Here is a 17,437-nt window from a genome sequence, read left to right on the forward strand (position 1 = left end):
AAATCTTCTACAGACATCCTCTTGCCCCAATATTTTGACCAAGGGATCATTAGACATTGGGATAGACATCAAGGAAAACTAAAGAATGAATTAAGAGGAATATTATAATTAATGCAAGAGAATATAATTAATGGTTATGCTAGTTTGAGAATTCCTTCTTGAAGATAGGAGAGGTGGAGTAGATTGATGATTTTACAAATACAAAGGCCCACAGATCTCCTTGACCAACTGAATTAGAAATTCTAGGAGTTGGGCCCAGGTAGTGGTACTTTTTAGAGCACCCCAGGTGATTCTGATATATAGAGTCTGACTCACTGGAGTAGATGAATGACACTCTTTTATAGAGTAATGATTCATGGATTCAGTTGGGAATCAGAAGGAAAATCTCCAGATAGTGAAAGCAGTTTGGGGAGAGTAAGACAGAAAGTGTAATACAAGTTGGAACAGAAAGTGGATGGCAGTGTTTCTTAAATTTAAAGTGCATAGGGATTAAATAAGAATTAGTTAAAATGCAGACTTTAATTCAGTAGGTTTAGGGTAGGGCCTGAGATTTTGCATTTCTAACAAGCTGTCCAGGTAAAGCTGCAGCTGCTGCTGGGTCACTGACTACAATTTGTGTAGCAAGGGATGGTGGGTAACGTCCTCTTGCCCTTCACCAAGAGAAGAAAGGAGATGTCTTTTTGTCCAATGCTTTGAGGCTTTGAGGCTTCCTCTGAAGTAGGAAAGTATACTAACGTCAAGGAGTGCTTTATTTTTGAAACTAGCTATGATCCATTAACTAATTAAGAATTTGTTACCCTAAATGTTTTTGAAATTAATAATATTTCTGTTCTACTTCCTGAACAGTTAAATTTAATTCAACAAATAGAATCTGTTAAGATTTAGGGATTAAGAAGGATATATGTGACAGCCTGCATGAAGGAATTCATCATCTTCCTGGGGAGACAGAAAATTCACATGTGAAATGTTAAATAAATGTTTTAGGAGCACAGTACAGGGTGGAAATCGTACTGACCAGAGAGGAAAGATGCTTGGAAAAGCCTTCACCCAGGAGGTGATATTTGAATTTGACCTTGAAGAACGAGTAGGATTATAATAGGGGGAAAATGGAGGGAAAGGGGAAGGATGCTTCAGGAACAAAGGCCTAAAGCTGGGGTTCTTAACTTTGCACATCAGATCATCCGGGAAGATTTGTACAAAAGAATTTCTAAGTCTAAATTAATTGGGGCCTGAGCACCATTGTTTTCCGCACAGCTCCCTGGTGATATTAGTGCACAATCAGGCTGAGTATAACTGGAGATATAGAAAGATGCAAGTTTTCTGTTAAGATGTTAAGAATGTGATCCTTAAAAAAAAAAAAAAAAGAATGCGATCCTTGAGCCAGCAACAGCAGCACCAATGAAAAGCTTGCTAGAAAGGGAAATTCTGACACACACACACACACACCCCTAACCTGTTGAGTCAGAATTTCTGGAAAAGGAGCCCTTGAAATGTCCAGTGATTCTCATGCTTGTTAAACTTTGAGAAGCACTGGCCTATAGAATTGAGAGCTTCTATGGGACTCAGAGATGACATGCCCACCTACACTCAGACACGGGCGTACATACCGCCCCGTGGAAAGTTGAGGAGACAAAGAAGTGTGCAGAGATGAAGAGACAGCAGTGAGAAATACTTCCTCAGCAGCGTATATGGAAGGATCGCCACGGGAGCCAAAGGCCACTGGTGCAGGATGCAGTGCTTATGCAATGGGGAAAGCGGCAGGAGGGCTGGCAGCCACGGCGTCGCTAGACTGGATGGTGTGCCCAGGCTGTGCTGGGATGTCACACCCGAGATGAGTGGGAGTGAACAGGTGGCCCCAGAACTGCCCTGGGTAATGATGTGATGGGCTGACATCAAGAATGGCTTTAGTGGGGAGGGTACAGCTCAGTGGCACAGTGCATGCTCAGTATGCATGAGGTCCAAGGTTCAATCTCCAGTACCTCCATTAAAAGTAAATAAATAAATAAATAAATAAAACTAATTACCTCCCCCTAAAAGTAATAAAAGTAATAAAATAAATTTTAAAAGAATGGTTTTACAAGTTGTGGTGTGTGTGTATGTGTATATATATATATATATGTGTGTGTGTGTGTGTGTGTGTGTGTGTGTATATATATACACACACATATATATATTTATTTATATGTGTATGTATGTGTATATATATTTATATGTGTGTGTGTATATATATATATATACAGAGAGAGAGAGAGAGAGAGAAAACTCAGCCATAAAAAAAGTGAAATAATGCCATTTGCAGCAGCATGGATGGACACAGAGATTATCATACAAAGTGAAGTAAGTCAGGCAGAGAAAGACAAATATCACTTATATGTAGAATCTAAAATATGGCACAAGTTAACTTATTTACGAAACAGAAACAGACTCACAGACATAGAAACAAACTTATGGTAACCAGTGGGTAAAGTGGGGAGGGAGGGGTAAATTAGGAGTCTGGGATTTGCAGATACTAACCATTGTATATAAAATAGATAAACAAGGTCCTACTGTTTAGCACAGGGAACTATATTCAACATCTTATAATAACCTATAATGATAAAGAATATGAAAAAGAATATATATGTATAACTGAATCACTATGCTGTACACCAGAAAGTAACACAACATTGTAAATCACCTAAACTTCAATTTAAAAAAATGGCTTTAAGGCTTTCTAGCTGTAGTCTTTCCTTTTTGGTAAGTTTGTCTTTCCATTGGCTTCTTAGTAAATCTACACATTCTCTTCTGGGCATCTGGTGGAAGAAGGTTGCTGGAACACTGAGTCTCTACATTGAAGTGTCCTCCTTCTTATCTTAGCTTCTGTTTTTAAGTCTTACTTTCCTTATTACAATAATTTTATATTCTTATGGTTTCACATGCTTACTGACATTAAGAATTTCACTGTACCACTCCCCCTTTCTCCAAGTTCTTCAGTCTCTCTTCTTCTCCTTCATGCTTTTTCTTGAGCATCTCATTTTTTTATAAGCTCTAAATCCTATTTCTCCAGAACTCTGTGCCCATTTATTCTTTCTTTTTACCTATTATACTGTCATTCAGTCTCTCCAGGTTCGTACTCAGCTCTCTGCCTCCACCCCATCATCCTGCTTCATTTATTTCTTATCTTCTAATGAAAAAAGATCATTTCTAAGTATGTTGACAAAGAACTTATTGGTCAGGTAGGCTCATGCTGTTTAAAATGTCAGTGGCTTCTCGCTCAATCCAAAACAGGCTGATGGAGTAAAGGAGGGTGTCTGCTCTGCATAGCCATTCAGACAGAGAGAAATCTAGTTGAGGAGATACTATTATTTTTTAGGAGCCAGGCCTAGAAGTAGACGCATCACTCCCAGCCACATTCCATTGGCCAGAACTCAGTTATATGGCCTCATCTTACTGCAAGGGAAGCTGGGAATATGGTCCAGCAATGTGCCCCAGTGGGAAAAGACTGGGACTCTGATGAACACACCGCTTTCTTTGCCACACCCTACTTTCTCATGTCAGCCCCACTAAAGCTAGTACCTGTCAGGTCCTCCATGTTGGGAGATGTAATAAGGAGAGCAAGTTATTCTATGCTGATGGTACATCGGGAATGCTACACACATTAGCTCATTCAGGCCTCAGGGCAATCTTGTAAAGTAGCTATTATTTTCACTGTACCAATTTTACAGATGAGGAAAGTAAAGAACAAAGATACAATAATTCACCCAAGGTTGCACAATTAGTATATATGTAATTGAACTGGTAGTGGAATCCGGGCAGTCAGCTCCAGAGATCGGTGGCTTATGTCACACAGACTCTCATGCAAAGAAAGTGACCATCAGGGCTGGACAGAAATGGATAGAAATGACTGTTCTGTAATCTACTGGTTGTATAATCTTGCACACATTTCTCAACTTCTATAAGCCTTGGCTTCTTCATTTGTAAATTGAATTATAAGTATTAGTTACCAGATAGAATGTTACGGGATTAAATGAGGTAATGTATTTATTATATGCTGCCTTCATGACATTGTGGAATTTTCATGCTTAATGCTATGGCTGGCACACAGTAAATGCACAGCGAATATTAACCATTATTATCATTATTATACCACATTGCTTCCTTACAAATCAATTAATCCTAAGTGAAGGTTTGTGTCCAATATTTGGTATAGCGAAAGCCACTTCTTATAAGCGTAGACTAATATTTCCCTTTTGTGTACTAGCTCTTCAAATTCCTTTACACCATTTTTGTATTATTTTTTTCAGAAAATGTTTTGTTCATGTTGAAAATCCTTACCTGGATTCTATGGATGAAGATGTTCTCTATCACTTGGATTTAGGAACAAAAACACACAACCTACCAGCAATGTTTGGAGATGTAAAGGTAAAAGTATTTCTTTCCTGTTTAGGAAAAACAATTATTTCTTCTGGTGATATTTCTCCTTATTTTCCTAACATAAACTTTACACGTTTAGCTAGAGAAATGTCGGAGGTCCCAATAGGAACCAAAGCCACACTCGATTCTCTGAAACAATTTAGAATGTGTACATGATGAATAATCATTTCCACCTCAACAACATATAAAGTTTCCCAAACTAAATCTAATTCAGTCATGGTATTGGACTCCTCTGGTCCCTAGAGATAAATACAATTTTATTGGCAATACTGCTGGGTGTTCAGAATTCATTCTGATTCAGTTCACTGTTTAACATCTGCATTTCTAGAAGAAACTCACTAATTCTCATTTTATGAAATTACTCAGTAAAACTAACAATACTATCGTATTCTATTTCTTAAAAATAACCATTATCCAATATGTCATAGTATTAAGATTTTTGTTATTTCATATGAAATATGAGAACATTGTTTATGGAATGCTGCTAGGAAAATTATACTTTTGTATTATTTATTTTGTCTTAAATATATGCTAATTATAAAAGTAGCTTATGTTCATTATTTGAAATTGGAAAAATAAAAAAAAAGAACAATGATTTTTAAAAACACATCTAAAAAAACCCTACCATCTAGACACAGAAACCATCAGCCTGTTTTCTTTTCTTTCAATGCTTTTTAATAAATAGATTTTAAAATAGTTGGAGTCACATAACTTTACCCACTGTGTTTTTCATGTAACTTTATGTCATTACCATTTTTCCACATTATATTCTCTTTGAAACACATAATTTTTGGATGCCAAGAATTTGACATTGGTCTGTGCCATACACTGTGTAGTCTACTACTGACTTTAATGTTGAAGTATTTTCTGTTATAAACAGCGCTCAAGTGGATATTTTTGTACCTAAATTTTTTTCACATTTAAGTCTATTTGCTTAAGATAATGTATGGAAATAGTCAAGGGAAATGAACTTTAAAAAATATTGTTTTCCAAATGGCCTACACCTATTTACAATCCCACCAGTAGAGAACTATGTAGTTTCAATTTGACTTTTATCCACTCCTTTAGCAATTACAAGAACAAAAATAAAATTCGCACATCCACTGTCTCAAATCTTCACATTCTCTCTTTTAGTGGATTTAACAGATAATTATTTCCTCCATAAAACAACAAAATTGATTTCAGAGTGGTCAAAGGTGGTTAACAGGTTATACCATATAGTGGCAGAGCTAGGACTCAGATCAAAATCTTCCAAGTACAATTTCCAGGGACTTGAGAAGGTCCCACTGCACTAGGTGGACTCTTAGAGTAACCATAACTGAGAGTAGTCCATTAATTGTCAGGGGGCATTAAAGAAAGGGGAGGAAGAAGACGAGGACGTCAGTTAGAGGAAGGAGGAGGAGAAGCAAGGAAAAGAGAAAGGGAGGGAGGAGAGAAGAAATAAATCTATGACGTTCATCAACAGTAGGTGCTTCCTCCTCCTGCCATCTCCCCTAGGGAATGAGGTGTGAAGATGTGGGCTGATGTGATCTGACCCACGGATTTCCCTATTCCCCTCCAGTCAGCTTTTCTTGGCCTCCCTCCATCTTCTGCTTCATCTTCTCAATGTAACCTCTCTCCCTCCTGCTGTTTCTGATGTTCCTGCTCCAAGAGTAATTGATCAAGGCTGTCTTTGGTACTCATTAACCAGACTTTATCTGAATTCAAACGTTAGGTTTGAGGTTCATGCCTCACAATGATTTTCCCAGGAAACTTACATAAAAATAACTCTGATTAATTTAAAGACCCATCGTAATTTCTAATTAGTAACTAAAAGACTTGTGTATTTGAGACAGAAAGGTGATCTATTATCTACACATCTAGGTATTAGTCTCTCCTCTACCTGACTTGATTTTTATCAGCATTTATACTCTATCTGTCAAAACCACTATCCAACCTTATAAGTTCACAACCCACCTGGTTGTGTACCCTTTTTGTAGGTTCTCTTCTGGGTGAAAAATATATGCACTGGTTTAGAACCCATTTTATTCTACTAGAGAGCAACTCTATTGACTGGGTCATTTTGATAGACAGGAGGCAAAAGTGCGTGTGTGTGTGTGTGTGTGTGTGTGTGTATGTGTAGACTGGGGAGCAGGTGACATAGTTCCAAATGATGGCTGTTTAACCTATTCTATAAAGGCAGCACGTAAAGTCTGACTTATATTTACAGATGCTCTTCTCAGAAACCTGCCCTCTTCCAGTCCCATTCTTATCTGTGAGTAAGAACATGCTAGGTTCAATTTCTTGACCCCCTTAAATCCCAGGGCAGCAGTTTTAGCTAAGAAGAGAGGACATAATCCATCAGTACCTGAAAACAACCTTGTCTTCACAAAGATGATAATCATTACTCATAGCCAATCTTCAAAGGAAAGGAGAACTTTAGGTGTGTACATTTTAAATCTTAAAGAGTCTGATAATCATTCCTGTTTCTTTCATTTCCTTACCTACTATATTTTTAAAAGTTTTGTTAGCTGCTGCTTCAAAATATCAGTGGCTTAACACAATGTAAGTTTGTTTCTCATTCACACTGAGTACAAAGATGGTGTCCCTGGTCGATGGGTGGCTTTCCTCCCACTGGTGATGAGAGACCCTGGCTCCTTTCATCATGTTGCTCTGTCACCTTCAAGACAGAGTCAAAGTCTCCTTGGGTGTCAATACCCATTCAGCAGACAGACAGAAGACAGTCTGCAGCATCACCAATGGGAGAGTTCTCTGGGCATGGACTGGAAGTGACACTCTTTACTTCTGCTGATATTCCAGTAGTTGGAACTCAGGCATATGGTCTCATCTAACTGCAAAGGAGGCTGGGAAGTTGCACTTCATCGTGTGCCCAGAAAGAAGGGGAAAGAGCTTTGGTGAACAGCTAATGAATGTCTTTTGTCATATTGACTTGAATGTCATATTCATTTCCTGTTGTTGAAAAAAATATAGCAATGTTTATTTAGCTAATCCTATTGAATTTACATTTTCCTTTTAAAATTCTTATATTTTTATATCTTAAGAATACAGAATAATGTAGCCTACAAAATTTAAACATTCTATTGTTTAAAAAACTTAATTGCTGTATGAGAGGGGAACGCATAAAAATATTATTATATGTTTCATATTTTACTTAATTAGTCTTATCAGTACTAACTGTCACTGTTAACTAGTCCTATTTTATTTAAATAATAGCAATTTATGTAAATGAAAGATAAATAATACAACATATTTTCAGGTGAAATAATTTTTTAAAAAATCTCTATCAGTTCACAAGAGAAAGGATATTTTTGGTTCTCCAAAAGTTAGAAAGATATAATCTATATAAATTTAAGTGTATCTGTTATGCTATTCCACAAAAATGATTGAACAAAATTTAAATCAGTTGAAAAATATAGTGGAGGATCTTTAAAGGTTATCTATTCAAACTCAATCTCCAAGTATGTCTTTTATAAAATCACTAACTAGTACCCTCTAATCTCTCCCTAGAAATTTCAAGTAACATGGAAAAGCATTATCTTATAACACTCTGTCATATGCATTTTAAAAGTCTCTATACTCCTTTGTTGACATACAAAATACCTATACTGCAATAGGACCAGATTAATACAACGTGGTGAAGCTGAGTCTTTCAAGACACTAGGCATATCTGAAAGTGAGTTCATCCTGGCAGTCATTAGGAAAGTCCTTAACATATTTTTGTAATGCTTCAAAGGCTCCTTCCCAATACATTCCTATCTTTGATAAAACCAGGACAACTGATAATTTGGGGGGGGGGTACATAAATCACAGAAGTTGTCACTTAAGGCCAGTGTTGGCTGGTGGTCTTCAGCCATATTTTACTTCTCATTAAAGCAGCCAGACTGAAAATTGTGTCTAGAGGTGATATTTAGTTAAGTCTGATTTAGAAGTAGGGCTTTGAGAACAAAAATGCTTCTGTCCATACTTATCATCTTTATGTCTCCAGAAACATTCAGAAATTCCAGTTGATTGCAGCAATATCTACAGTTCAAAGAAGGATTCCAACCGCAAGCTATTCCAACATCTGTTTTGGTTTTATGGTCAATCTGAATAGTTGTAATTTACATTTACTGGCACCACACAAATGAGGTTATTTTCGAACTACTGTATTTTGCAAAAAGGAAACAACAATAAAAACGACCTCCTTATACTTAGATCTTGAGCCAAGTCTTAACTATCTATACCAACAGAGGGGAAGGTTTCCCAAATAATCAATAATAATTTACAAACTCACCTTAGACCATGGTCTAAAGATAACTCTGTTATTCAGCCCTGATGGCTAACTTTCATTGCCGTTCATTACCAACTCTAGCCCCGACAGAGAAACTCATAAGAGGGCACAGAAAAGACAATAATGAGGGTAGAAGAGAATCAGAGGTCTGGATAAAAGGATAATTACATCCCATAACTGGGAGTGAGGGTGGCACAGCAATTATTGCTAAATGGAAACAGAATGCATCATGTCATGAGACCACCCAATATTCGCAGTAAATCGTGTGTGAACCAGGCGCTGACTCTACAACCTCAGATAGGTACTTCTGTGGGCAGATGCTCTTTATTCCTGTGAGGGACCTCACCGGCAGTCCTTCTGATGCTCTGCCTAACACTGCTAACATCAGTCAGGCACCACCAGCTGCCTTTTCCTTACTAGCTTTAAATTAGCTTCATGTATACTAAATTCCACAAATACAGGAACAATAAGCAAGCTCAAAAGTAGGGCCAGGAAGGTGCTATATGATCTGGAACATCTTAATCAGAGACAGGGTTGGGGTGCAAAGCCAGGTTTAACCTAGCTTCAAAAGGCACTCCTTTAAGCACTGTGTTGCCTTAGCTCTCTGATTTGGATCTTTAGACTCTGGGCACCTCACTGCTCAGCTTGGATTGCAGAATGACTCTGCACCTGGCACGCTTCTGTGGTCTGTGCCTCCTCGGGTCTCTGACATCTGCTGCCACTCCTCCTCCCTGCTGCTGAGCCCTGGTTCCTGCCAGGTGGGCTCTCATCCACGCTGCTCTTAGGCCACTCCCATCCTCTCTCCAGCATCCACCTCTCCCATCCCTGGTGCTGATGTACCCCTAATAGGCACTTGCACAAACAGCTACCAGACAATTTTATCACTATATTTTACACCATTAGCTTTGACACCCTTGACCGCGACGCATATTGTAATTTCAGAGATGTTAAAATGTGAATAAGACAAAAATAAAACCAAATCATTGGAACTGATGAAATACCATAATGAGATTTCTAGTCTACAATGATAAGGCTTGTTTCATGAGAATTTCTTCTGAATGAGAAGTTGGAAAGTCTTGATATGATTTCTTTAAAACCTTAGGGTAACATAGTATGTTCTACAATAAAAATGTATGATTGGGAATATGGAATCAGAAAACATATCTCTAAATTTGTAGTTCTCCTTTTGTTCTCGTGTTACTTACTTTCTATGTTCTTCGTATTTACATACGAAGCTTAAAGCCCAACAACGTGCTACCTGTATCAACTTAAAATGCTGGTTGATGTTCACTGTAAACAAAAACACCAGGAAACACCCACTCAAACATAATCAACTTACTTTGATTTTGTGATTATCTTTTTCTTTACTAAGTACCTCAAACTTTGTTTCTGGTTGCCTTATTTACAGGTTAATGATGCAAATTAGCGAACTCCTGAACATAACCCATAATATCTACATATACTCTTAAGTTTATTACTGAAAAATAAAATAAAACCATTAAAGTTGAAAGGTGACCCTTGCCTTTTAATTTCAGGTACTAAGGCAGGTAATTGTTTATTTTTATTAACAGTTTGTCTGCATTGGCGGGAGCCCCAACAGAATGAAAGCATTTGCCCTGTTTATGCATAAGGAGCTCGGACTGGAGGATGCTGAAGAGGACGTGAAGGACGTCTGTGCCGGGACAGACAGATATTGCATGTACAAAGTCGGTCCCGTGCTCTCCGTCAGTGTAAGTGCTCAGTGGCTGTGTGTTAGGTAGTCATCACAAGTTAGAAGAAAGTGGAAATTTCCAAATACAGGAGGGATATGTTTTTTCCCCTCCTGCTTTGCACTTTCACACAATTAAATTCAGTGTCCAGGTGTGACATTCATTGTTGGAAAAAGTCCTAGGGGCAGAAAATAGCATTCAGTGCTACTTGGTTTAGTTTATTAGTTACCTCTTAGCTACGCAAGTTAGAGAAAAAAGCCTCAAAGCACGCTTGTCTTCAGTTGGTAACCAATTAATAAGCTATCAGCAATTTTTTCTCCTCTATCCTTTGTCCAGCTTTGGGAATGTTGGGATTTTAGTACACAGGGGCCAATTTTCAGGATTGCCATGGTGGTGCCATTTGACATTATAAGCTCTCTGAAAAGCTGCTAATGCATTTACACAGAGCTCTTGTGAATTGCTCTCCTGTATTTAGAATATGTTAACAGCTCTGGACACACAGTGTCCTGAGACAATATGAAAGCGGAATGATTTGTAATTTTAGGGAACGCAGAGACCCTTTCTCTCTTGGACTCAGGATTGCATACACTTAGGAGAGTGTAGATGCGTGTGCACCCAGCTTACCTTCTAAGTTGGTCTCTCTGCCACAGGGCTGTATTCTGAAAAAATAACTCTAAGTCTGTCACACACCTGGACATGGCAGCCCTATAAGGGGTATGCTGAGCATGCCAGGTGACAAGGGAAGAATCCACTGTAGAGGTGTGACAATTCTAAGGAGTTGAATTGTCTGTGACACCTGCACCAGGGAATAGCTGCTCTCCCTCAATTGCTCTATAGTACCTGGAGATGGAAAGATGGATGATGGTGGCTGAAAGCCCGAATGAAGAAGGGAAGACTGTGCAACACCAATGGGACAGCTAGGTTGATGTCCTCTCTGGGCTAGAATGCCTGAAACTGGCTTTGCACTCAAATGAGAAAATCCATTCATTTATATATTTGCTCATTCAGCAATAAGAGAATATCTACTTGAGAAAGAAACTGAATATCCTCTGCTCTTGGTGAATTTTGTCTTACTAATTTTTGCTTTACTTTGAGACTACAGCTCTTTGTCCTTTTTTTTTTTTTGCACAATAACTGGATAAAGGCAAAAACGTAAAATTTGTGAAAATGTGAAACTATCATAAACAAGTAGTAAAACTTCAGAGTAAGATATAAAAACTGCAGTAGACTGATCCTGCTGTCCTGCCAGGGGAAAAAGAACTAAAATAAGCATCATGTCCAGAGGGGTCAGCCAGTGAGAAATGAGCCTCACTCGGCAGAAAGAGGGTTTCCCATTGAGACCTCTTCTTTAAAAATCTTTCCTCTCCAGCAGCTGCTGAGATGCGTGTGTGTGTGTGTGAGTGTGTGTGTGTGTGTGTGTGTGTGTGTGTGTGCGAGAGACAGAGAGAGAGAGAGAGAGAGAGAGAGAGAGAGTGTCTAGCAGAAACACAAAGCCCATTTGTCATCTTATCACCAGGCTGCATAATAAATGATAATCATAAATCTATCAAATATCTGATTTAGAAGGAACCTAATAGATCACATAATGGTTCATTCTCTTAATTTACAGTTGAGGAGATGAGATTTAGAGAGTTTACTCATTAGTGGCAGAGCCCAGACTTGTTAATCTTGGACATACAATTATTATAGGTTTGATTCATGCCTTCAGGAGACTTAGAATGCATTTGGAAGTCAGGACGTGTTCCAGGGGAACCGAAAATGGGGAACCCAGAGGTTCAGAGTTTCCATAGTTTAATATTCTTGATGGTGAGTGGAACGGAGCTCAGGTGTAAACATTATAGTTATGGCTGTAAGGCTTTTCCAGATTTGTTAATGAGAGAATTAGTGGCAGCCATTACCTAATCTTCCATGTTGCCCCTGGTGCTTTTCTGCACACAAAGTCTTTGTGGCCAAGAGTAGAATACTGAAGAACACATTTGACTCTCTGGTGTTAGGAATGAAATAGACATCAATTCTAAACTTAGCTCCAGCCACTACACATTCCAGCATGGAGAATCTTTCTAGAGCATGTTTAGAACACATTGTAACCAACAGAAGTAGCTAAGTCCCCTAACCTGTTGACTCCTCTTCTGTGACATTGATTCTACTCTTCCAAATGTTGAGGAAAACCAGGCTTATGGTCATGATTTCCATCAACTTAACCTCACCTACACATTCAGTGTATGCTCCAGATTGGCAGGTAGAGATTTAACCCACATCTCTACCCTTGTACCTCTCAGAGCTCACACAGAAGTACCAGGAAACAAACAAAGCTACCTCGGAGCAATGAAATGGATTCACTCTTTCATTTAGTATGGTGGAAAAGGACTAAATACATGGCAGCCAAATCTCTAGTTCCTTGAAATCGAGTCAATCCTGCAAAAGCTCTTTTTCAAAGGCTCACTGTGAAGAGCCCAGTGGGGAGAGGAGAAATGGTGCTGCCCTGACACACCAGTATGCCCTGCCGTCCCCACCTTCTGCTCTTGGTGAGGAGGGCTGAACTCAGTTTAACTGGCAGGGAGGCACCTCTCTCTGATCGTCACAGATGGACCCATCTATCAGCATGTCATGTAGGCGTCAGTTAGAGCTGACTTACATTTTCCTCAGCTTTGGCAAAGTCATAATGATTATGTAAATTTATCTGAGGGCTGTTAACTTGTAATGAAGGAAGAAAATATGTCCTGTGCGTGTTATCAGTCTGCGAGATGTATAATGACTTTCTCTTTTCTCTTCACAGCATGGCATGGGCATCCCCTCCATTTCTATTATGCTTCATGAACTCATTAAACTACTGTACCATGCCCGGTGCTGTGACGTTACCATTATCAGAATTGGTACATCGGGGGGAATAGGTGAGATGTACTGATTTACATTGTTAAATCCAAATGCATGTCCCGTACAGGGCAATTGCCAGCATACTCAGAGCCCAGCAGAAACTCAGATGGACTTAAAAGTGTCAGGAGGCTGGGCTTGAGGAAATTTAGAAATTTAAACTTAAAGAAAATGAAAGAAATGTAAAGAAACATATATATTGTTATCTTTCTCTTTTTTTCCTGCATGGAAACCTGGAGTGAGCGATGCCCCTGTCTCTGGCCCAGATGGACTTAGGTGTTCTTAAGGGGAAGAATTGCTAGGAAATAAGTTTTGAGGATAAGAATAAACTTCGAGGGTTAGAATAAATTTTGAAGCTTAGGAATTTTATAAGTGACAGAAAGAAGTGCTTTCAAGTTAAAAAAAATCACTAAGATTTGCCTTGTTTGTCAGCTAAGTAAGCAGACTTTAATAGCTTTAGGAAAACATTGCTTTTAGCTCATGTCAGTGACAACCTTTTTCTGGCGGGGTATTTTCCTCATCAATACACCAGGAGAGATCAGGCTGGGCTTTTAGGGAAGAGACAGGTGATGCTCCCTAAGGATCTCTCAGAGCCCCTCTCCCCCATTTTTTCTTGGCTGGTCAGGCAGCTGTTCGGAAGCCTTGTTTAGACCTGCCCCCGGGCTGTGGTAAAGTTCTGAGGAGATCTCTTCCTTTTTCAACCTTTCTTCAGGAGCAGGTCTTATGAGGGGATGATTTTACTATGTCACCAAATGCAGGTTCAGAGCATGGGCATTGTAACTGGAAAGGTTTGGTTGGCAGAATGACAGGACCAAATGGGAACTGTAAATAACATTGAGATTTTGGCCTTAGAATTACACATTTTTGGAGCAAGACAGGACCTCAGAAATCCTCAAGCAAAGAACTAGAGAAGTGGCTTGTCCAATATTACAGAGCCTCAGGTGGCTGAGTCGTGCTTCACTAGAAACAAAGATGTTCAAAAAGATCACGCCCTTTCCACAGCTGCAGTACAGGAATAACTTCCAGCCAAGGCCCTCCCAGGTGGATTAAAGAAGGACATCTATGGACGTCCATCCAGAAAGAGAAGGAAAGTGTTAGCAATCATTGTTACATCAAGCATCCTTCTGGACTGTTGTTTATCCAATATTATCCCAAACAAGCAATAGTAGGGAGCGACGAGTCTGAGGATGCAGTGGATAACATTGTTATTAGGATTGCTTATAATTCTTGGGGGGTGGGTTACAGGGATCTGTCTGCATAGCCCATGCCACGTACCATCCTGACTGCTGTGGCTGCCCCTTGATATTAACAAGTGCCCAGCATGGGCAAGACTGCTGAGAGTCCAGCTCACGGTCATGGTTTTGTTTCATGGCAACAGGATACACACAGCCCATGTATCACAGTGAGGGTCTATGAACTGTGGGAAATTAAAGCGCTGTGCTATTGGGGATACCTCCATTTTGAAGTTCTGTTCTCATTAAAAACTCTCAGCTTATCGACAAGATGTGTTTGCTTGTTTTAAGAAATACTGATTTGCAATTTTTCAGTAAGTTTTCTATTATGGGGAGCAAAGAAACAAGGCAGTAGCTAGAGAAGAATATGAGTCAAGAGAAGGCGTTTTCACAATAAGAGATGTATCACTTTTGAAAAGTCATTTGGAATTACCTAATAGAAAGGAAAAACTATTGATGTAGGGAAGAGAGGAAGACTGCTGGAATTATGTTCTTAAATAGGCAAGAGGGGATAGGAATTAGTGCAAAAGTGCAATTAGACTGGGAAAGAAATGAGGACAGTTCATACATAACAAGAGAGAAGTCATGTGGAATCTAAAAAATGAGACAAATGAACTTATTTGCAAAACAAACAGATTCACAGACACAGAAAACAAACTTATGGTTACCAGAGGGGGAAGGGGGTGGGGGGAGGGATAAATTGGGAGTTCAGGATTTGCAGATACACACTACTATATATGAAATAGATAAACAGCAAGGTCCTACTGTACAGCACAGGGAACTATATTCAATATCTTGTAATAGACTATAATGAAAAAGAATATGAAAAGGAATATATATATATATATATATATATATATATATATATACACACACATATAACAGAATCACTATGTTGTACACCAAGAATTAATATAACATTGTAAATCAACTATACTTCAATAAAAAAAATTTTTTAGAAAGAAACATTGATTTGGAGATGATAGAGATATAGCTTGAGTTTTTCTTTTTGTTTTTGCTGATGCTACTACTCCTTAGATGAGCCAACAAAACTTGATGATGATAAAATACTCGATTAAATAGTATTTTGGCCTTTGAAAGACTTTAACCAGGATATAAATGTTCTAATACATCCAAATATTAGGATGGCATGTGAATGACTTCATTTTGATGCCCACATTTTCAACTTCATTCTCAGTCATTTTCCTATTTCTAATGTCTTGTAAATAATTCAAGAAGCCACCTATTTGACTTATTTTAAAAGTATCTGACCTGCAAAGGCTCTATCATCAGAGCCCACCTTGGGTCTCTAGCTGGATCTTCTAAATGAACCCCATGTTGAGCAATATTAGAATTTATTAAGAGCCCAGAAGGATATGAAAGGAGTTGATAAACATTTTATGTGCAGGGCCAGACAGTAAATATTTTAGGCTTTACAGGTCATATTGTTTCTGTTGCAGCTTCTCAACTTCGCCATTAGAATGTGAAAGCAATCATAGAAAATATGCAAATGAATGAATGTGGCTGTGTTCCAATAAAACTCCATTTACAAAGATGGGTGGATTTGGCCCATGGATTGTAGTCTGCAGATCTCTGTCTACTGCATCTCTATGGAGGCATTAACTCATTCAACAAATTTTTATTGAGTACCTATAATGTGACAGACATAATGCTAGACCTGGGGAGACAATTGTGGACAGACACTGCTCTTGCCTTTACAGAGCTTATGTTTTATCAGGGCAATAGACAAACAAATGAGTAATTACAGAAAGTGTGATGAATGTTAGGACAGAGACAGTCTAGGGCACTATCAATATCCTCTCATCCAGGCTCTAAACAGAAATCAGAATGGGTCAAAAACTAGGTCAAAAGCTGGGCCTGCGGAAATTTGATGTAATCTATCTGCATTGCCTTTTAATTCCTTTCCCCTCTGTGGATTAAGACCTTTTGAAGGAAGTGACTTAAGCTGACACCTAAGGAATGAGCTGGTGTTAGTCGGATGAAAGTGTGTGTGGGGGCGGTGGGGGTGGGGGGAGGAGAGAGCATGCCAAGCCAAGGGAGTAAGACTTGGCAGAAAACGGTTTCTCGAATCCCTGAGACTTGAGTTCCAGAGTCCCAGGAGCAAGCCAGTCTTTGTAGCAATGGAAGGTCAGCCATGAGAACTAATTTAAATGGGGTCAGAGAAGGAGGGAGGGAATAGACGTGACAAGAATCAGAAAGAGGGGACAGAGATGCAAAGAAATTATAGTAATCAAGGAGTTGCAGAGAAGATTAAATATCAAGTAGTCACATCACTTTATGAAAGCTACTTGCTGGCAGGCTCATTTAGTTTATTCCTGACCTAATTTATTCAAATTTGAGCCCGAAGGCCGGTACTAATTTGCATGTCCAAGAGTCATGTTTGTCTTGAAATCTAAGCACCATCACATTGTAAATGTGAATCTGGAAAGACAGCAAATGTAAATGCCTGTTCTGAATGTTACTATTTAATTGCATTTGGAAAAGAAAATCATTTAAATGATGAAAATGGGGAGAATCGTTAGCAACCAGCATTAATTAATGTTGGCAGAAGAGATTACAAACCATGTGTCGAAAGTAAACCCTAGGTGACGTTCTTCCGTAACCACTTTTCTGTTCCCACACGGCAGGGATTGCACCTGGGTCTGTTGTAATAACAGATGAGGCCGTAGACTCCTTCTTTAAGCCCCAGTTTGAACAGATAATCTTGGACAACATCGTCACCAGAAGTACCGAACTTGACAAAGAATTGGCTGAGGAACTACTCAACTGTAGCAAAGACATTTCTGACTTCCCAACCCTCATTGGACATACGATGTGTACCTATGATTTTTATGAAGGTGAGAAGAATTTATAAATTGTGAAAGCAACCAAAAATTGCTAGCAACTCTTTGTTATTCAAACCCATAATTTATATTAAAAAC

The 17,437-nt window shown here is 38.8% G+C and overlaps 2 protein-coding genes across 3 annotated transcripts in view; one reads left to right on the top strand and one right to left on the bottom strand.

Moving 5' to 3' along the window:
- CCDC148 (coiled-coil domain containing 148) overlaps nt 1–17,437 on the bottom strand; it is a 306,973-nt gene that overhangs the window by 49,856 nt on the left and 239,680 nt on the right. The window lies entirely within an intron of this gene.
- UPP2 (uridine phosphorylase 2) overlaps nt 1–17,437 on the top strand; it is a 31,678-nt gene that overhangs the window by 1,381 nt on the left and 12,860 nt on the right. Inside the window, exons 2-5 of the mRNA XM_006196187.4 lie at nt 4,284–4,401; nt 10,255–10,413; nt 13,169–13,283; nt 17,144–17,353. Coding sequence (XP_006196249.1) covers nt 4,284–4,401; nt 10,255–10,413; nt 13,169–13,283; nt 17,144–17,353 — 602 coding nt within the window. The remainder of the gene's footprint in view (nt 1–4,283; nt 4,402–10,254; nt 10,414–13,168; nt 13,284–17,143; nt 17,354–17,437) is intronic.

The sequence above is a fragment of the Vicugna pacos genome, chromosome 5, assembly GCF_048564905.1.
Source record: "Vicugna pacos chromosome 5, VicPac4, whole genome shotgun sequence".
NCBI classification, from domain to species: Eukaryota; Metazoa; Chordata; class Mammalia; order Artiodactyla; family Camelidae; genus Vicugna; species Vicugna pacos.